Source organism: Hemitrygon akajei, chromosome 7 (genome assembly GCF_048418815.1).
Source record: "Hemitrygon akajei chromosome 7, sHemAka1.3, whole genome shotgun sequence".
NCBI lineage: Eukaryota > Metazoa > Chordata > Chondrichthyes > Myliobatiformes > Dasyatidae > Hemitrygon > Hemitrygon akajei.
This window is the reverse complement of record NC_133130.1, coordinates 96,597,504-96,619,434: the sequence shown is the minus strand read 5'-3', so window position 1 is coordinate 96,619,434 and position 21,931 is coordinate 96,597,504. Positions and strand designations below refer to the sequence as shown.

Here is a 21,931-nt window from a genome sequence, read left to right as displayed (position 1 = left end):
TTCCATTTCTGAAGATAGGTCTTTGACATAATTAACAATGTTTTATTCTATATATGCTACTTAATCTGCCTAATGATTAAAGCATCTTTCGTTTTCATTAGATAGTCCCTAATGTTCCATATATAATTGGTTATGGCCAACTTCTGGCACTGGAAGACCAAGGCTGTGCACAGCTTCCAAATCTTCTGCAATTGTACCGAAAACAAAATATGCTGGGAGTGCTCAGCAGACTAGACAACACTTGAGAAGGTAGAACTGAGGCAGCGTCTCGGTCCGAAACGTCGACTGTCTGTTGTTCTCCACAGATGCTGCCTGACCTGTTGAGTTACTCCAGCATTTTGTGAGTGTTGTGTTGGATTTACAGCTTCTGCCGAAGCCTGTATTTATGATTTTATGCAGAACGAAAACGGAATTGGACAGCTGTTTGACTTACTACGCATTTCCAGCCGTCTCTGCTTCCACAGAAAACGTGCGGAACCCGCAGATGTCGGCTCTCGACCTTATAAGTGGGGGGGCGGGAAGAAGACGAGAGGGCAGGGCTCGCGGCTCTTGGATTGACAACCGGGCGCCCAATCAGAGCGGCCGGTCCCCCCCACCCCCCCCGTAGCGCCGGCGATGTGGGAACGTTGCCGGGAGCCACCTTCCCTCCTTTGTCCCGGCGTCCAATTCCCGATAAGCTGGCAGGCCCGCGACCAATCAGGGCCGAGCTGGTTTTGGGGTGGGGGGGGAGAGAGAGAGGAGGGGTGCACGCGCCTAACGATCGTCGTTCGGAGGCTGTGGACAAAAGCGGCGACGCGGAGCTGAGGTGTCCCCAGCGAGCTGCTTCTCACCTTCTGCCCCACTGGACCAGCAGCCGTGCAGTTTGCTTTCAGGCGGGAGGTGGTTTTGTGTTTTGATTACATAACGGCTGCGGCCGACTCGTCCATTCCCTCCCACCTCCCCCGCTGATCGCCTCCCGGCCCGGGACGCCTGTGGAGAATGTCCGCGGCAGACTACTACGACACGGGCGACTACTTGGACGATTACTACGAGTCCTCGCACCACCCGTCCAAGCGGCTGAAGGTCGCCGACAGCGACAGTGACAGCGACTTCGACAGCGACGATGACGGGCGCCTCTGTGGCTTGGATGCCGGGGTAAGCCTGAGTTGCTAGGAGGGGAGGGGAGGGGGGTGGGGCTGGGCGGGTGGTGGAAGATGGACTGGTTATGTTTCCTAGTGAAATGGAGTAGTATGAACAAAAAGTAGGCGCCGTTTGCTTTCCCCGACAGACACCCCCCCCCCCCCCCCACCCGCTTACTGTACGTTGCAGCATTCATCACCTATTGGTCTTGTGCCCACCCGGTCTCGTAATATTTCACCATTCATACTCGCATAAAGCGTATCTTATCACCACTTCCATTTGCCTCTTCGCATTTGCACCAGATGTCTCAACTTAACAATTATTTTGCTGAATGCGTTGTTGGGTTGCCAGCTGCTGAAAAGGGATGAAATGCGGTGTGTATGCAATCATAAGAAACTAGGAACTGCTGGGCTGGTGGACCTCTCCATGTACTCTGGCTGGTTATTATTTGCTGCCACATGTGTAGAAGGCAGTATCTTTTGAAACCTTGTGGTTTCCTGAACCAACGCAAAGTACTTGATCACTTATACACTAAGCTTTAAACGCCTTGTCATGCAATAAAGGTTTTCTTAAAAATCTTTGTCGGTGTGTTACTAATGTGAATTGTGACAGTTTACAATTCCATCACTAACTCTACAGTGTTTGTTAGGCCCACTATAACTCGTTGACGATCAAAGTGTGAATAAAGCATAGCTGTTTTGTGATTCTGCCTGTGGTTATAGTGAAAGGTGGCGTGACGTTACTTAGCTTGTCAGGGCAGGATGGTTTCAAATTGATAATGCAGTTCTTGTTGCTTAAGTAAGGTAAAGCTGTTGCACTGGGTAATGGAAATTGGTGTGCAGGCTAGGTAACAACTTGTGTGGGACATTTTTCTGTATGTGTAAAGTTTTGTATTGAACAACAATAAGGAAGAGGTGCAGCTGGTCGGACTATTGAAAACCAGTATTTCCCCTCAAATGCACTTAAAGATGCATTTCAGGAACCTTGAAGGCCAGAGACTTTTAATTAAGACAGTCATTATTTTATTGACATAAATTGCTGGAATGAATCTTTCATGTAAGAATCCTTTTTGTAAGTTTCCATTCCTTTTCTGATGATTCAATTTATTAAAACAGTTCACAATGATTTTGTTTAAAACAGTTCTGTGCAAATCCTATTTTTTTTGTTGCATTTGGGCAATTATGAGTATTGAAGATATTACTCTCATCCTGAATAAATTCTGTGATATAAAAGGATTCATTAAGCAACCCACCACCCATCCCATAATCTCTTTGACCTTCTACCATCAGGAAGAATGTACAGCATTATCAGGGTTAGGACTGCCAGACTGGGTAACAATTGCTTCCCTCAGGCTGTGTGACTAATGAATGCCCTTCTACCACCCTGATCTCATCACTAGAATAGTGAACAGTTTACTATTATCTGTGTTGTGCACTACCTGCACTTGTGTTATATCTTACTAACTTATCTGTGTGTGATATGCCTGTGGGTGCACCATATTTTGAAGAAAGATTGTTGCATTTGTATATACGTACAGTCATATGAGAAACTTGAACTTGATGGTTGAGCTCTGCCAGTAAATTGCAAAGATAAAACTTGCAGATGAAGTTTCCTGGTGAAGGGCTTCTGTGCAATCCATTAACTATTTATTCATTTCTATAGATGCTGCTTGACTTGCTGAGTTCTTCCAGCATTTTCTGTTATGCTGGAGTTCCAATATGTGTTGAGTCTCTTGAGGCAAAGCTTGCTGTGTATTTGATTTTTAAAAAAAAATAATGTTCAGGACTTTTTACAGTTTGGTAAAGATTTCTTTCTTATTCCATTCAAAATTATATTTTTTTCCAGAAGTTGAGAACTTGCATCCTGTTTGTATTTTTCAGAGGAACATGTGATTCTGTAAAGGTTTCATCTTTGGCTTTCATGCTCTAATAGCAAGAACAGCAGTGCCTCTGATATGCTCTGTCCCATCATCTCAATATTCAGTGTTCCTTATCACTATGGTCTGTTCCAAAATAAAAGCAGGATATGCTGGAAACATTTGGCAGATCAGGAACCTTTTGGGTTGAAATCTTTTGTCGGACTGGGAAGGCGGGAAAAACAAGTTGTAGGGGTGGGTGTGCTAGAAGTGGTTAGGAAACTGTGAATATGTGATAGGACCAAGTTTGTTGTAGAGATCCTCCAGTTAATGAGGCTGGAAGTACAAATTGGAGCCTAAAATGGATGTGGGCTGTGTAAATAGTGAGAGGAAAACCTGAGCCAGTGTCACAGATAGGTGACTTCAGAAAGAAATTACCATTTTTGAAGCAGAGAAAGTGAGTTACATGAACTTTAAAATTTGTCCAATGATCTAATAGGCTGCAGTGTTCCTAGGTGAAGGATGTCTCTGTTCCTCACCTTTGCAATGGGTCTCATTGTAATGGTGCAGAAGGCCATGGACAGGTCAAGTGGGACAATAGTTATGGTGACAGGCAATTAGAAACAATCATGTCTGTGGATGGAAGTTGATGCTCTACAAAGAGGTCACCCAAACTGCATACATGAGGAAATCTGCAGATGCTGGAAATTCTAGCAACACACATAAAATGCTGGTGGAACGCAGCAGGCCAAGCAGCATCTATAGGAAGAAGTACAGTCGACGTTTCGGGCCGAGACCTGGTGACTGTACTTCTTCCTATAGATGCTGCCTACCCTGCTGTGTTTCACTGGCATTTTGTGTGTGTCACCCAAACTGCATTTAGTTTTTCAAATATAAAGACCATGTTGTCAACACTGGAAGTAGGATACTGCTTAACCTGAAAAGATTTGAGGGGTGGGGTAGTCAATGGGCCTTGCATGATGAGAAGGAAAGAGGTGAAAGGGCAGATGTTGCATCTCCTACAGTTGAATAGAAAAGTTCTATAAGGTGGGAGAGCTAATGTTGGGACGGAAGAGCGAGTCAGTGAGTCAAAAAGGAAACAGTTCATCTGAAATTCTAGATGGGGAGGGAGGATTGTTTGGTGGTGGAATCTTGATGTCCTCTTTCAGTGCCTGCCAGGCTACTATTGTTCTTAAATTATGATTTGAGATTTGTGTGCCAAAAGGTTGCCATTTAATTGTGGGTAGATTAATATTTTGTTTAGAGCTACTGCACAGTAACAGGCCCTTGTAGCCCAACGAGCCTGTGCTGCCCAATTGCATCCATGTGACCAACTAAACTATTTAGGAAGGTGGAGCACATGGAGGAAATCCAAACAGTCAACAGAAATCAAATCAAGAAAGATAGCAGAGTCAAGGGATATGGGGAGAAGGCAGGAACGGGGTACTGATTGTGGATGATCAGCCATGATCACTTTGAATGGCAGTGCTGGCTCGAAGGGCTGAATGGCCTACTCCTGCACCTATTGTCTACAGTCACAGAGAGAATGTGCAAATTCCTTGCAGACAGTGCCCACAAAAATTAACCTGGCAAGTTTTCTTAATTTTGTTTTGGGTGCAAGCTTGCTGAAGCTGATGAAAGGAAACAAATTCAGAATGTGAATTAACAGTACAGTCATGGATGTCTCAATCAATGCATGAATATTTCAAGCTTTATTTAGTTATTTTATAGATTTTGCTGTAGTGAAATTGAGCTGTTACAGAATTTGCATTATCAGTGTAACCTCTCACTGGTAACAATCCTTTAGCTTTGTAAATCCTTTTGAACTGGTGAATGTTTCTCAACTGTCATTTTATTCAAGCTATTTAAAATACGTAGGGTACTGTTTCTTACACAATGTAACATGCAAGTAGTTTATCAACATCTTTTTTGCACTGTTCACAGGTGCAAAGGTAATTGGTCCTCTGCTTAGAACCTGCCTGATCTTTTTTGTTAAAAATGCCATCCCAAAGTTTCTCTTCCCCTCAAAGACAAAATTATATTTTTATTTTTGGCAACATCTTGTTTGACTGTCATCTTCTGCATTGCTCCTTGTGCTTCCTTGGTACAGGATGCCATGGTGAAAAGAAACTATTATTTGGCAGATCTGTTTTATTTCATGGTACTGTCAGCCCTCCTTATCCACGAATTCTGCATGCACGAATTCGACCAACCGTGGATCGGGAGAAACCCGGAAGTGCTCTTCCAGCACTTGTTGTTCGAGCATGAACGGTATTTTTTTCTTGTCATTATTCCCTAAACAGTGCAGTATAACAACTATTTACATAGCATTTATACTATATTAGGTATTATAAGTAATCTAGAGATGATTTAAAGTACAGTCGGCCCTCCTTATGCGCGGATTGGGAAAACCCGGAAGTTCTCTCTCCAGCACTTATTGAGCATGTAGATTATAAGTAATCTAGAAATGACTTAAAGTACATGCAGTCCCAGGGTTATGAACGAGTTCCGTTTCTGAGTCTGTCTTTTAGTCGGATTTGAAGTCGGAACAGGTACATCTGGTATTTATTAGCATCAGTTAGTCAAACGTTTTTCTTAGTATATAATACATATTTTACCTTTCTAAGGAACGTGTTTCTTTCTTAAGAAACATATGAATTTCAATAATTAAACCACTGTGTCGCTGAGTAATAATTGTAGCTTTCATTGGGGCAGGGCCTTTCAAATGCTCCATTAAAATTGTTCCAATCGTTGACCGACTGTAGCCTATTGCTTTTTCAATGACTGATGGCATTTCACTTCTTTCCGATTGCTTTATTAATTCCACCTTATTTTCAATTGTGATCGTGATTATTCTCGTGAACAGAAACACTGCGGATTCAGAGCTGCACTGCCAGGTCCTAATGTCCACCGCACTGAGCATGTTAAATAAAGTCCGGGGTTCTGCTGGGTTCTGAAGACCACTGCACTGAGCCAGGTTAAATAAGGGACTTGAGCATCCATGATTTTTTTGTATCCACGGGGGTCCCAGAACCAATCCCCCGCGGATAAGGAGGGCTGACCGTATACGTGAGGATGCGCGTGGGTTATTGTGGATCGGGATTAAAAAAAAATCAGAAGTTCTCTTACTAAGTAAGTCGCAGCAGGTACATCAGGTATTATTTAGTATCAGTTAGTCAAATGTTTGACTTAGTATATAGTATATATTTTACCTTTCTATGCATATAAAACACTTAAGAATGTATGTTTCAGCGCTGGGCTCGGGAACGGAATTTCCCAAGTTTGATCGAGTGACAGACTGCTCCTGAGTGCACACTCCACTGTTCCGAGTTGATGTGGAGGATCAAAACCCAATAATTAAACCACTGAGTTGCTTAGTAATAATTGTAGCTTCCATCGGGGCAGAGCCTTTCTCACTTTATCCTTTAAAATTGTTCCAATCGTTGATTAACATAGCCTAACGCTTTTCCAATGACTGATGGTGTTTTACCTATTTCTGATCACTTTATTATTTCCACTTTATTTTCAATCGTGATTATTTTCGTGAACAGAAACACAGCGGATTCAGAGTTCTGCTGCCGGGTCCTAATGTCCACCGCACTGAGACAGGTTAAATAAGGTCTGGGGTTCTGCTGGGTCCTAAGGTCCACCACATTGAGACTGGTTGAATAAGGGCCTTGAGCATCCGCGAGGGGTCCTGGAACCAATCCCTCATGGATAAGGAGGGCCGGCTGTATTACTCTCTGAAGGCCATTTAAGCAGCTTTTCCTGTTTTTAATTCTCAGTGTTATCAGCCTTCTGAGTGGCTGAATGATTTAGCAGAAACTGCCAGATTTGTTTGTATGTAAATCTTAGCAATTTCTGAGAATCCATGAGTTTTGAACAAGTTTTCGTATAATTAATTTACAGAACTTTAAAAAAAATGTATGCCATAGTGTACTTTGTGCCTGCTTCGCCATTTAGCATAACAGCTGTTTTTTTTATCTCTGCATTTTGGATCACTACCCCATTATTTCTCTAATGTCTGGAAAATCTATCTTTGAGCATGAAGGATGAACTTTTGGAGGAGAGAATGCCAACTGTTTATTGCCCTTCAAAGAAATTTCTACTCGTGATCATTAAAAGCTTACTCCTCATTCCAAGACTGTTCTGTGGTCCTACATTCCTCAGTGAAGGGAAAACATCCTCTTTGCATTGAGCCTCTTCAACCCTTTTAAGTTTCAGTGAGATCTCCTTTCTATTCTATGGAGATTGTAGTCCCAGATTACTCAATCTCTTCTTGTACAGAAAATGTACCCTACCTGGAGCTGATCTAAAATGTTTGCACTTTGTCTAATTAAACTAGATCTTAATGTGTTCTCCGGATGCACTCTTGACAAGACCCTGTACAATTGCAGTAGGCCTTCCTTTCTACCATATCAAACTCAGTTGTTGGGGGGGAGGGGGAATAGGACAAGACAATTTATTGGCACCTTCTTTACCTTCATGTTGCACTTCACTGGTGGGTGAGCACACCAAGATCTCTGAACATGTGCTAGATTACTGGGCATAGAATGTACTCTGCTTTCTTAAGACAATGCTAAAGGAAATTCGGAAAGAAATGTTTAAAATGGTTTACATTGCAGAAATGTGGCGTTTGGTATTGTGTAATGCTGGTGTTTGTGCTTATTTCCAACCAGGCACAGGGAGTTATTAGGAAAGTTGACGTTGCTACTTACTGTTAGGAATTAAAGTACAAATGTTGGGTGTTAAGGTTCAGTTTCTTTTTAATTCCCAAACTTGAAAGCAGCAGTGGTCTCCGTGCTAATGCTTATGGCCTCCAACTCAACACCTTCCTTTGCAATTCTGCACTCCTGTTTTGCAATCAGCAAGCAATTTAGAGCCATAGAAAGCTACAGCATAGAAACCTGCTATTTAGCCCATCTAGTATGCACACCAAACTATGTTTCAGCCTAGTCCCGTTGACTTGCACTATGACCATAGACCTCCAATGCCTCTTATCTATGCACTTATCCAAATTTCTTAAAAGTTGAAATCTAACCCACATTCCCTACTGAGTCCTGACGAAGGGTCTCGGCCCGAAACGTCGACAGCGCTTCTCCCTATAGCTGCTGCCTGGCCTGCTGTGTTCTACCAGCATTTTGTGTGTTGTTGTTGTTCCCTACTGCTGGCAGCTTGTTTTGCACTCACCACTCAGTGAACGGGTTCGTCCTCATATTTCTCTTAAATATTTCACTTCTCACCTTTCCATGTAACTCGGGTCCCAAGTGCCAGCAACATCCTTGTAAATTTTCTGTGCACTCATTCAATCTTAATGATATCGTTCCTGAAGGTTTGTAACCAGGACTTAACATAATAATGCAAATTAGGCCTCACCAGCATCTTTGTACAGCTTCAACATATCCCAACTCCTGTACTTATTATTTATGAAGGCAGTGTGCCAAAAGTTCTCTTTATGAAGCCTTCTACCTGTGCTGCCACTTTCAAAAAAAATTGTGGATTTATATTCCCAGAACTCTCAGTTTTAACACACTGCTCAGTATTTTACTGTTTGCTCTGTAACTCCTGCCCTGCTTTGTCCAACCAATGTGTAATACCTTGCACTTTTGTGCATTCATTTAACTGTTATGCGCACTGTGATTTCAAGCATTCAGGCTCGGAGATGCCAGGAATGGCCGGGAGTGAAAATGATTTCACTACTTCAACAAATTGGGAAATGTAAAGAATCTGGTATCGACAATCACCTTGAATAAAAATGAAGATTGAGGATGCACTCATTGATAGCATTGTATGAAGGCAGTCCATTATCTACATGTGCTGCTTTTGTTCATTCTAAAGTCAATGAAAAGAATGCGGCAGTGTATGCTAAATTCCTCCGGTAATTATTAGGATCCAAGACTCTTTTACAGTGCTATAGTAGTATTAATAGTGTTATAATTTATTCTGTATTTAATTTACAATAATTTGTCTTTTTTAAACATTTTTAACTATTTCCATGGAACTTCAGCTAATTGGGCCAAAATGTACTGGTCCCAATTAATCAGAATCCACTGCACTTAATATCAATTTAAGCTCTGAACTTGTTACAAGTGTAAGTATTGGTTTTAATTCCAACTTGAGAATTAATTGTTTTACAAGCTTGATAGCCAATTGAAAGCATCTTGGGCAGCTATTTGCAATTTTTGTGTAACTGGATCTAGCAAAGTAACTCTTTAGTGTTAGTTGGGGGTAGGATGGCCAATTTCTATTGTAGTTATCTGTGAGATTCCAATTGAATTCAGGCTTGTTTTGGTATCAGGTGGAAGAGCAACATCTCGTATTCTTTCTGAGTAACTACCAAACTCAACAGCATGAATATCGATTTTCTAACTTCTGGTAACTTCTCTTTCCCCCCCCTTTGCCCATTCCCCATTTTGGTCTCTTCTAAACACCTTCTCTTCTCACCTGCGTATTGCCTCCCTCTGGTGCTCTCCCTTCCCTTTTTTCCATGGTCCACTCTCTTCTATCACATTCTTCCTCCTTCAGCCCTTTAGCTCTTCTTCCATGTCTGTTCCTCACTTTATTTCTTCTTTCCCAGGCTTTGTGCTTTGTCTTTACAGTGAAACAAGTGAAAACATCTGCAGAGGTGTTCTATTATAGACTTTGCATATTCAGATTACAAATGCCTGACTTGTGTACTGGGGGTTCATACAGTGGCATGCAAAAGTTTGGGCACCCCGGTCAAAATTTCTGTTACTGTGAATAGCTAAGTAAGTAAAAGATGACCTGATTTCCAAAAGGCATAAAGTTAAAGATGACATTTCTTTAATATTTTGAGCAAGTTTCGAAATAACAAATAGTTCTATTTTAACTTCATCAGTCCACAGGACTTGTTTCCAAAATGTATCAGGCTTGTTTAGATGTTCCTTTGCAAACTTCTGTTGCTGAATTTTGGCCGCAATGAGCAAAGGTATGTTTGGTGAAAAAAGGGTTCAGAATTTCATGAAAAGAACACCTCTCCAACTTTTAAACACGGGGTGGATCGATGATGCTTTGGGCTTGTGTTGCAGCCAGTGGCACGGGGAACATTTCACTGGTTAGAGGGAAGAATGAATTAAATTAAATTCCAGCAAATTCTGGAAGCAAACATCACACCGTCTGTTTTTTTTAAAAAAAAGCCAAAGATGAAAAGTGTACAACAGGATAACAATCCTAAACATACCTCAAAATCCACAATGGGCTACCTCAAGAGGCGCAAGCTGAAGGTTTTGCCATGGCCCTCACAGTACCCTGACCTAAACATTGAGAATCTGTGGATAGACTTCGAAAGAGCAGTGCATTCAAGACGGCCCAAGAATCTCACAGAACTAAGAAGCCTTTTGCAAGGAAGAATGGGTGAAAATCCCCAAACAAGAATTGAAAGACTCTTCGCTGGCTACAAAAAGCATTTACAAGCTGTGATACTTGCCGAAGGGGGTGTTACTAAGTACTGACCATGCAGGGTGCCCAAACTTTTGCTTTGGACCCTTTTCCTTTTTTTTGATATTTTGAAACTGTAAAAGATGGAAATAAAAAAAGTGATTTTGTCCACAATATTAAAGAAATGCCATCTTTAACTTTATGCCTTTTGGAAATCAGGTAATCTTTTACTCACTTAGCTATTCACAGTAACAGAAATTTTAACCAGGGTGCCCACTGTATGAACACTCATTTAGGAGTTTGGCAGGATGGATTTACTAGCTGTTGTGAGGCTACAGGCACTTGATTCGTGGCTGCATTTCTGATTTACAGACTGGGTTCTGAACATTTAACGTGAGCTGTGTATGCCCTTGCCATTTACTCAAGTTTTGAAACAATATTTTCAGAAACTGCAAAGAAATGTATTTATATGGCTTCTCACTATCTCAGTCTCAAGCTTTTTATAACTGTTAATCCCATTGTTGTAAAGGATATACAGCAAATAATTTGCAGAGAAGCACTCTGCAAACAGTAATGCGGCATGACCAGATAATTTGGGATTGATTTATTGTTGCATGTGCTGAGATACGATGAAAAGCTTCTGTTCACATGCTATCCAGACACATCACTCCATGCATCAGTATATCAAGACCGTTAGAAGACTGCAGAAGCTGGTTGGAAAATTAAGCATTGGGTTTAATGCTAAAGAGCTGAATTTTAGACATGTATCACTGGCATTTATTGACCAGCTAATCACTTGAGTAGCAGCTTTGAGCTGCTTGCTCATACTGTTGGATGTTTGCCATTTTTTTTTTGTTCCACTGAAGGACTATTTCAAATTGTATAAGGAAATGGTGCTTGCAGGCTCCTATAAAATGAAAGAAATTAACAGTTGAAGTATGTGTGATTTCCCGCACTTATTTGTAGATGTTACTTATTGCTACCACAATATGTTCGGTTGGGGAGGGGGAAATGAATCATTTAGAATGAATAATGGAGTATTTGTCTTCACCTGCCTTTTGCTCTCAATTCCACTCTGGAGTTGCTTCTAATAGCTCAGATTTTATAATGGTTACTAATTTTCTAATACTTAAATGCAATATCCCACAAAGAAAGAATGGGTGGTTTGTAAACAATGTGGGATTTTTGGAGAGATAACTGCAAAAGTCACTATTAAATTAACATTTTAGGATCACGATGGAGATCGGGATCGTGATAGAGACAGAGATCGAGATCGACCAAGAAGCCAGTACAAGACTGCTCCATCGCCTGTAGTTCATGTCCGTGCTCTTTGTGATTCTGTCATTGAAGCTGATCTAGTAAAAGGGGTTGATCGATTTGGACCAGTAAGGTAAATGAATCACTTAATTCTGCTTAAATTGGTTGGAAACAAAATAAAGATGTGAGATATAGCAGAAAATGTAACAGGCAGTCTCGCTTCACCAGGCCTAAAAAATTAGGAGGAAAATAGTGTAGGCTTTTCCCCTCAGTCCTTATTAGCAGTCTTTCATAAGCTAATATGATGCACTTCTTTTAGGAGAATCAGCCTAAGATGAGCAAGTTAAAGATAATTCTGAGGGCCAACTTAAGTCATCATCAAATCAGTTAATGTTTCACAGTTTTTCTCTTCCCTTCTAAGTTGTATTCTCTGGAACCTGAATCCTCAACACTATCAGTTTGTTGTTTCATATGTCAAAGGTAGTATGTTTTCAATAAATTTCTATTCTAAAAGTATTGCATAAAATGTTGAAATTGGATTCAGACATTTTAACGTTCTCGGATGATGCACATTCTGACCCCAATGATTGTAGGGATTCTTTGGGGTGCAGTGCTTTTGAAGTCTAACCTTTGCCATCTTTTTTCCTTGGGGTTGTTTGGGAGGTGGGTGTTTATAGGGGAGAGAAGATGCCAGCTAATGATCAAGGCTAGAAATGAACCAGTTTCCAGCTTCATGGTTTCTGAGATGTAGCACTTTGGAAATTGGTGATAATTGTTGCCTAATGAGTTCTTATTAATTAGGGAGCCCTGATTCTTAATGCACGAATGGAAGGATTAGCAACCCTGTAAGTATATACTTGCATAACCTTGCATACATGCAACACATAAAAACATTAAAGAATAAAGAATTGTACAAAAATTAACTTGAGGTTAAAGTATGGATATGGAATAAAATATCGATAAATACTACAATGTATTTAAAATGTTAACAGCATTATAACCTTTTTAAAAATGCTTTTTTAATAGTTTTACTGTATAGTGTTTTACAGGAGGGAGCTTTTGGAAATGGAAGTTTGCTGGATGGGTAGTGTCCCCAGAGATTTTCTTCCTCCTCCCACCCCCCCCCCCCCCCCCCCCACCCCGGGATACATACAGGTCCTAAGGTGATGGTAGATTGTAGTCAATTACCTTATCTGCTAACCAGAAAGTTTGCTGTAGTTTCCATATGTTATGAGAGGATGCTGCGCCAAACCAGACAGTAATGGTTGATGTGCAAGAGTTTCAAATTGATCAGTTCAATTGTAATATCACGGTCAATAAAACTAAATCTTGGGTATGGAATCAATTTATCTCATTCTCATACTTGAGCTTTACCTGGTGCATGTTTATGTTGTGGCAAAGTTAAAATAACTGCCTCGTTTCAAAATTTTGAGAACAATAGCAGTGGGTTGACAAAGTTTATCCATCTCAAATCGTAGACCTCACATCACATTTAGATTTGTCCATCCATGCTCTTGTTCTTTCCTGTTGCTTTACCAAACACTTCACATCCTTTGAAACAATTTAAGAGTTCCTTTTAATGACTATGCTCAATTTTTATTTTGTCTTGTATGGTTTATTATCCAAAGCAATCACAGTAAATTAGGTTGCAGGCATTCTGTCTTTTATCTTTCTAATTAATTCTAATCTCCAGCTGATCTTTGAATTTTATTGGCCAAATTCTGCTGAGACACCTTTTGAACTAATAATTTTTGTATATTGACTGTAAATTTGTAGTGATTTGTGCTCTATTTCTGGTATGTGATTTAGGTGTTTGATCTTTTGCTTTTTAGACTTTGAGCTACAATTCTAAATTTCCTGTTAACTAATGCTCGCTCTTCACAGCTGAACTTTATGTTGCAGCTATGTGATGATGTTGCCAAACAAGCGGCAAGCCCTGGTGGAATTCCAAGATTTGCAGAGTGCCCAGAAATGCGTTGCTTACTCCAGACGACGCTTAGTCACAATTGCAGGTCACCCTGCTTACTTTAATTTTTCTACCAGTCAGCGCATCACCCGTCCTGGGGGTCCTGAAGATCCAAAGCACATCAACAATGTTCTTTTTTTGTCCATCCAGAATCCTTTGTATCCAATTACAACAGTAAGTCTGCATTTTAAAAAAACTTGTCACAGTTAATTTCACGTAATTGCTCTTAATCCTTTGCAGTATGGTGCACATTGAAAATTTCCTGTGGACTGGTGATTATCCTTTAGATTTAAGCACTTGTTCAATCATTTTTATGTTCAAGTGAAGAGCAGTTGTTATGAAAAGAAATCTTAAACCTGTTGCAGTTTGTTTGCAATTTCATTATACCAATTTGTAATTTCTTTTCCTTCAGGATGTTCTGTACACTGTCTGCAATGCATGTGGACCAGTACTTCGTATTGTAATATTTAAGAAGAATGGGATACAAGCTCTAGTTGAATATCCTTTTCAGAAGTGAACAAATTAATTGTCCAGAAGAATAACTTGGACAGGCTTACGATCTACCTTTGGAGTAATGGGATATGCATGTAGTAGTTTTAATTTTACTTGGGAATTGCTTCTGGGGTCTTCAGCTTGCTTAATCTATCATTGACCTGTACCTTCTGTTGCTGCCAGCTCCAGCCTAGATCATTCATTCATTGTCTTGGGGGTCCAGTCTGGAAATTATGTAGGCTGACAATGCAGTGGCTAGATGAACTGTGGTGTTTTTGTTTGAGTAGCTGTAAGTATCTCCATATTACTGAAGGAAGGAGAATCCATTTAATCTTAAACTTTTATCACTTAATGCCTTTAGTGATTTATTTCTTGCTTCAAGCAAGTCAAAGGGGCATTGGCATTCTCTGCAAAAGATTCCATACACAGATATGCACCTGTGTAAGAGGACATGAATTAAACAGTATGGTCTCATGTTTACTGTTACACATTATGCTACACTTTTCTTGTCCTGTGACCAAGTCTACTGATTCCTCAGAATTCATGTTTATTGATTAACTACAGCTCTGGGATCAATATTAAGATTCTCAACCATTTGTAGCAGTTGTTCTTTATCTTAATGTTTTACTTCAGAGTAGATCTATTTTTATACAACAGTTTGGTGTGAAGAGGATGCAAACTTTTACGAGCTGTGTAGAAATTTACCATTAAAGATTAGACCATGCTTACTGAAATCCATATTCACTCCTTAATTCTATACACATTTGATTCAGTCCAAAGTGCCCAGAAGGCAAAAGCTTCTCTAAATGGAGCAGATATTTACTCCGGTTGCTGCACATTAAAAATTGAGTATGCCAAGGTAACTTGAAATGGTGTTTTTTATCTAAATGACATTTCCACTCAGTTTTTCTTGCATATTAAAACATGTTTTTCATCAGCCTACTCGACTGAATGTATTCAAGAATGATAGCGAATCCTGGGACTACACTAATCCTGATTTAACTGCACGAGGTAATGTATGCCCCGATTAATTTGTAGGCTTTTAGAACGTGTGCAAATTATCAATTTTTTATACTATGTTAGACCTCCAGCAACGGCCCCTGAGTTTCTAATGACCAAATTGGAATGACTGAAGTTTAGCTACATTTATTTTTTTCATATTAGCGATTAACTCTGCAACTGGATATAAGGAGCTTTTAAAGGATGCACTGTGAATTGTACTTTCAGTAGGTCTGCACAAATTGGACTGGCTGCACATTTTTAAGCAGTGAATATTGCAGATCTCATTTTGGTTTAAACTGGCACAATGAGCTTTCTGCCCTTGTACTACCTGGTTTAGTAACAAATAATGTTCATACTTGCAGGAAAATTTAGTGTCTCCTGGTTACTGATCCTGTTTTCTATCTCAAGTGCTGTAGTTAACAGTGCAAAACATCACCTCTAAATTCTTACTGGCTCAAGCTACTGTATATTTTTGACATAATAGGGACTGAATATTAAAATACATGAAGAGCTTGGGCATTTTGTATTTTGAATAAGTTTGTGTGCCATGGATAGTGATGTAAAAGGTGGTTGTTCTTGAATGAAGCAATTATGGAAGCAAATCCTTAAGTCTATGATTTCAGAAAAGAGCCAAGAATTTTAGTTGCAACCCATGTCATTTGAGTACTTGTGATCAATCTGAGTCACTCAACTTTTCCCTATTAAGTAATGAGCAGCTTTGTTTTGTGTTAATGAAATCACAACTTGCTGATTACAGTCAGGACTGTTTAAAATAAATCCTTATTTCCCTGTTCAGCTTTTAGTTTGACTTGTTCCTGTTTTGTTTGTTTCTTTTTAAGCTATCCTCTAGTCCATTTTGTGAAATCAAATCTCTTTACTAATAAGTCCAAGTGTAAACAACCATCTTTGCTTATAGTGTTTGGGGGTAGTGGTATCATCATTCTAATAGGATGAAGATATCTTTCATAGCTTATTTTTTTCTCATATTGAAGCACATTAGTCATTATTGTAACAAAATGATATTTGTATGTTTGTACAGTAATTGCTGGTAGTCTAACATCTGTTTGGAAATGTATATTGGACAAAGGTATAGCCATCTGTCTGACCTGCAATGGATGTTTTGAAGTTCACTCGCATCACTTACAGCACTATAGCTACAGGTCACCTACATGAACTGTACATGCAAACAAGGCTACGGCACAGAAAATCGCAGCTTTCAAAGTCGCACGCAGTACTCAAGAACATTGCACTCAAAGGGGAAAAGAGAACCAAGACCTCAGTTGCAGAGATATTAAATCTTCAGAGCTACATTCACCTTCTGCAGATAAATATCGTCACTGCCGAAAGGATATTGATCTTTCTGTCCCCTCCTTACTGGAGCAAGACATTTTCACAGGTACATCAGCGAGAGTGAGCACCACAGAGAAGAGGGGCAAGCCAGGCAAACTCAGCATTTCATGCACCCTTGCCAACGAATGCCAGCACTTCGCATTTACAAATGACAACAACCCTGCCTTCAGAAACAGAACAGACTTTTATTAATACTCAGCTCACCTAGACTGCATGCAAACACATCCTCAGGAAACTTGATCAGGAAGGACACATATTATTTTCTCTCACCACATTCATCGGTGCACAGAGGATATGTTTGCAAAGTGCCTCCGTAAGATCCTGAGATGAAAGTCTGTGTGAATACGTTAAATGCTGTGAAATTAAATTATTAAAGGAAAGACAACTCTTGTAAATTTGAAATGAAGAGGAGAAATCCCCTTATGACTTAAAAACACAAAACTGGAGACTCCTGTGATTGATTGAATTTGAAGCTGGAGTAACTTGAACTTTTTGACAAATCCAGGAATCGCTTGCTGCTAGAAGGAGGACTGAGGACTGTCTGAAAATTGTTACCTCTCAAAGTTAATTGTAAAACTATGTAACTGATGGCAAGTGACATTATTAAATTGGATAACATCAGTTGTACTGTAAAATGGCCATATTTCTGTGCACTTAATGGTATATACTACATGCTTTTAAGACCTAAAATAAGAGAATTATGATATTTCCAGAATTTGCTTTGGAATTTGAAGGCCTCAATTGATAGAGCACTTATGCCTGAATCAGAAATTTGTGGTTTCAAGGCCCCATTGCAAAGTTTAGAACCTATAATACAAGCTTACATTTTTGAGGTGCTGAGAATGAATTGCACTGTTGAAGCATGTTAGCATCTCGCAGAGTTATTAGATACAAGTCCTTGTTGAGGTGGTCTTCATTCTTCAAAATAGTTTGCTTTTAAGAATTCCAAATGTAGTTGTGTTCTAAATATTGCAATAGACCCCTTGTGTGTAATTTAAGGAAGTAGAAGAATATACATTAATAAGGCAACCTCAGTGAATGGTTTACTTTTAAGGAAGTGCATCTGAGCTGTTTGCAGTGGATAAGATCAGGGTATTTCAGTGACTGGGTTGAGGCTGCAAGGGTAGTGTTGGAGGTGAGAAATCCAGTGAGTTGTTCTGTGACACATACCTGTATAGATTGTAGGGGTAGAGAAAAATAACATGTTCTAACTTTGATATGGTGTGAAATTGTTTTATTGTCACATGTACTGATATACAGTGAAAAGCTTGTCTTGCATACTGCTCTTACAGATCTACTCATTACACAGACGCATTGAGGTAGAACAAGCTTAAAAATAATGCAGAATAAAGTGTAATAGCTATAAAGCGCAATGCACATTAAAAAAATAGATGCGAGATCATAATGAGGTAGATTGAAGAGCTTGATTAGTTGACCTAGGAAGAATAGAAAATGTCTCATCCTGCTGGCTTACATTGTATTTAGTATTTTTAGGCATAGTAGGTTAATTTTTACTATACTGTGTCTCTAATGCCCTACACCTGTGCAAATTTATCTGCGAACTGTTTTGCAGCTACGATCTTTATTTGATTATCTGTTAGTTTCAAAGCATGGCTGTGGAGAGAAACCAAAGTGTATGTACTAAATATAAAAATGAGAAAAGTCAGTGCTGAAATAACCTCTATTCTTTTGGCTTCCTATTGTCTTCATTCTTGTTGCTACAGAATGAAGGTGTAGTTCTTGTTTTGCTTTTGCATCAGTCTGGGTTAGTGCTTAAGATCTTCAACACCACCCGGTCATCATTCCACCAGGGTTCCCTTATTTGGATGAAGGATTAACTGCATTACATCAGTCTTGACATGACTCAGTTTGGTCTGATTAATTGCTATACTTTCACATCAGTGTAGCAGTACCATAGTCTATATGATTCTTTTTCATAACCTAAAACTGTTTGGTAATAAAATGTGGTGGGGTGACAAGTTATGCAAAGACATCAACTTTAAAGAACTGCCTGATTATTTGGAAAGGCAGGATATTTTGGGTCTTAAAAGTGTTGGAAACATCACAACTGTTTTGGCCACTGATTTCTGCATTATCTTAAACCCTTTCTGGATTTGAGCCAAAAAGTTCAGTATTGGTTGACCAAATCCTCTTTCTTTTAGTGCACTGGTTTCAATGCATGAATTGGATAGAAGCTACTCATCAATAATCATAAGTCTAATTTCTGATTAAAGTAATACTACTTGCAATGATTTTGAAGCATTTGAATTTGGGCAATCAATGGTGTTCTCCTGATTTAGATCCATGTGAATTTTTAAAATAACATGATGTATATTCATCTTTTTAAACTCTGTATTCACTGATTGTAAAACTGTAATGCAGGGGCGAAGTATCTCGCTTTTGCTGAATCCTCCTGCAAGTTATTAAGAAGGCCTCTTTGAAACTGCTCTATCTTGCTGTTTGAAGCTTATGGTACAAAAACAGGTACAATTTTTTTAAAATTGTATTTAATCTCTTGTAAAGTTGACAACATGCAAATGTACTTTAACTTCCTGTACAATATGATGCAAAAATATTCTTAAATGGGGTTTAAGTTTTGGCATAATTGAGCCTAATTATTTTGCAGGGTTTTAAACTTCTCTTCCTTGTTTCCAGATGAACGGAGGCGTCAGGGACAGCCAGCCCTTCTAGGAGATCATCCCTCAACATATGGGGGTAATCGTTGATTCTGAGTTTTTTAAGGGATTAGTTTTGCTTCTCCTGCCTTATCTTTAATGTGATCCATATTGAAATGAAGAATGAGTGAAATCCAGTGAATGTCACATTTGCTGAAGCATGAAACTTGTTTTCTGCTAAGTCTGGAACAGAAAGTGATGGGATTTTTAATTTGCATATGCTATTTGACAGGGCTTTTTTCTTTGCAGGATAAGGTTAAGTCAGTTCATAATTCCACAGAAGGTGAATTTAATATTGATTGCAAAACTTGAATCACATTGAGCCCATCAGGTTCATAGTCAGATTTGAGTTACTGTCATCTGTGCTAGTACATCAATGCACAAAAGTATAATGAAAAGTTTATTTGCAGAAATATCACAGGTAAACATCATATAAGCACCATTTGTAAGAAAAAAAATTAGACATCTACAAGAAAGATTTAAAAAGTCCTTTTTAGTGCAAAGTGATCATAATGGTCAGTGTCGCTTAGGGTTAGTGTGATTAGGGTTGTGCCGGTTGGTTCAGATGTGGCTAAAAGGAAGTAGCTGTTCATGAACCATGTGGTGTGAGATCAGGCTTCTGAACCTCCTGCCTGTGATGGTAGCTATGAGACAATAGCATGGCCTGGATGGTGGGGATCTTTGCATGTGGTCTTGAGGCAGCACTTTGTGATAGTAGTGTGGTGTGCCTATGATGCATTGGGTAGAATAGACTGTAATGATTCCTACACTTTCCCCTTGAAGTGCTTATCCAATTTATTAGGAGTTTTTAGTTTGTCTTAACACCCTTTTTCAAACAGTGAATTTCAGATTCCTGTATAAAGGTTTTCCTTGTTATATGTCAGTTTGAAGCTGATGGGGCATCAGCCAAGGCTGGCAGCTCATCTAGAAGAAGGAAAACTCTGATCTCAAACTTTTGCTGGCTTGTGCCTATACCCACTCATGGGGAAGGCTTCGGGAGCAAACCCAGAGAGAACGGTCCAGAGCTGGAGTCCCTAAGGCAGTTCAACATTGAGCTCAATGCTGACTGGTAGCTCCTGTGATGCTGCTGATACTAAGCTGTATTGGTTCCTGCCGTTCATTTGGGTTCACCAGATGCGTGGCGAGGGGGAGCTTGCTATGTGGGCAACAGTTTGCTCAATATCGTACTGTATCTAGACAGCTAGGACGCAATATCCACGGTCAGCTCTGATGGAGGCCCTCACCTCAACTCGCGTATTTGGCAGTTAAATGTGTCTCTCTGGCTACTGACAATAAAATCTTTTATATCCATTCTTAAACTGGGGTTTTAGGGTATCTTACTGTTAAACTTGTAAACTGTTACACTGCTATAACAGTTTGTTAGATAATTCCTAGTTTATTTTGCCTCTAAATAGGTAAAACTAGTGCCATGCAAGTGAATGTCTTTTGTACTCTTTCTTGGGTCTTGACACCCAGACTAAATCAAAGTGCTCTATCTGGGACAGCTAGTGGCTTTAGTTTGGCATAACTTTGGTACTGTTTCCCTTTGCTAAAAGCCTCATGGATTTTGTGAAAATTTTTACAACTTATTCTAATTCTTTCAAAGACTTTATACCTTGGTCTGTTTCTGTATTGCCTTTACACTTGCACTGTTCACAGCACCCAAATAGCAAAAAGTGAATTCTCGTAATCTGATTCTTGCACCTAAATTTGGGTCATAATCTTGGAAATATTCAGCAGGTTAGTGGACGTTTTTGGAAAGATTTTCTTGTTTGGAACATGCTGATGAGGACAATAGTTCATGTCTTGGGAATTGGTTCTACTTTGATTGTATATCCTACAATAAGATGGGATATTTAAGTAGTACCTCATTATTTTTGGTAGTCTACACTATATGTTTTGCAATTTATCTAAAGATTTGAGTCTTCCTGTTGGCTGGCTTGTGTGTAGTGAGGAAAGAAGCAATGTGTTTGTTACAAATTAACATATTGGTAATAGTGGAATTATCAAAACTATCCTGAAATATTAACTAATTTCTTTCTGAGCAGATAGTGCCCTTTCAGTTCATTGGAAAATGCTTAGCCTCCAGATATGGTAGCTATAATCCACCCTCGATCAATAGCAAATCATTTTTTCCTTTTTCTCTTTACTGAATACATATTGGATGTAAAATTCATTCCTTTTGAGGCTGTTCTTTATTGGCACTGATCCCATGTGGCTGCTGCTCACCAAATGTCTGATGTGCAGGTGCATTCCATTTCTATTAAGTCTGCCTCTGTTTTTGATCTTTTATTCAAAGGAGTTTCTCTAACAGTCCTTCATTCACCTTGATTTGCCTTGAATACTTTGACCAATAGTCTGCACTCTTTATTTTTGACCATGATTCTACAGTAGTGTCTGTGTGTAAATGGGAAAGTACTATAGCTTGTGCTAGACCCACAGCAATCAATTTCTCAGCTTTCCTCAAAAAGCCTGTAAAATCTATCAACAATCCATCTGCTTTCACTAAAATCATGGAATAATTTCAGACATTGAGTAACCCCACTGGTGTGTTCTCCTTATCCTGGTCTTGTTTTGGCCAATAAGTTGTATGCATGAATGGGTGTGAGTTACTTTGTAACCAAATTATCAGGGCTTTTTTTAAAATTAGCTAGCTTTGTGATCTTTATCTCATTACCCACTACCTCTGAGCTCCACTGGCATTGTTTTTCATGATTGTTATGGTGAACAAATCAAAGCTTATTTTCTGCAGGAAAATATTTGCATAAAAAAGGGCATTACATATTGCGCATTAAGTAGTATGCCAATCTTTTATAC

General features: G+C 39.4%; 1 protein-coding gene across 1 annotated transcript in view; it reads left to right on the top strand.

Annotated features, from left to right (window-relative positions):
- The first annotated feature begins 701 nt into the window (after positions 1–701).
- The window catches only part of LOC140730709 (heterogeneous nuclear ribonucleoprotein L-like), a 38,009-nt gene continuing 16,779 nt past the window's right edge, over positions 702–21,931 (top strand). Inside the window, exons 1-7 of the mRNA XM_073051511.1 lie at positions 702–1,134; positions 11,602–11,762; positions 13,532–13,769; positions 14,008–14,095; positions 14,852–14,946; positions 15,026–15,098; positions 19,095–19,154. Coding sequence (XP_072907612.1) covers positions 979–1,134; positions 11,602–11,762; positions 13,532–13,769; positions 14,008–14,095; positions 14,852–14,946; positions 15,026–15,098; positions 19,095–19,154 — 871 coding nt within the window. The 5' untranslated portion in view covers positions 702–978. The remainder of the gene's footprint in view (positions 1,135–11,601; positions 11,763–13,531; positions 13,770–14,007; positions 14,096–14,851; positions 14,947–15,025; positions 15,099–19,094; positions 19,155–21,931) is intronic.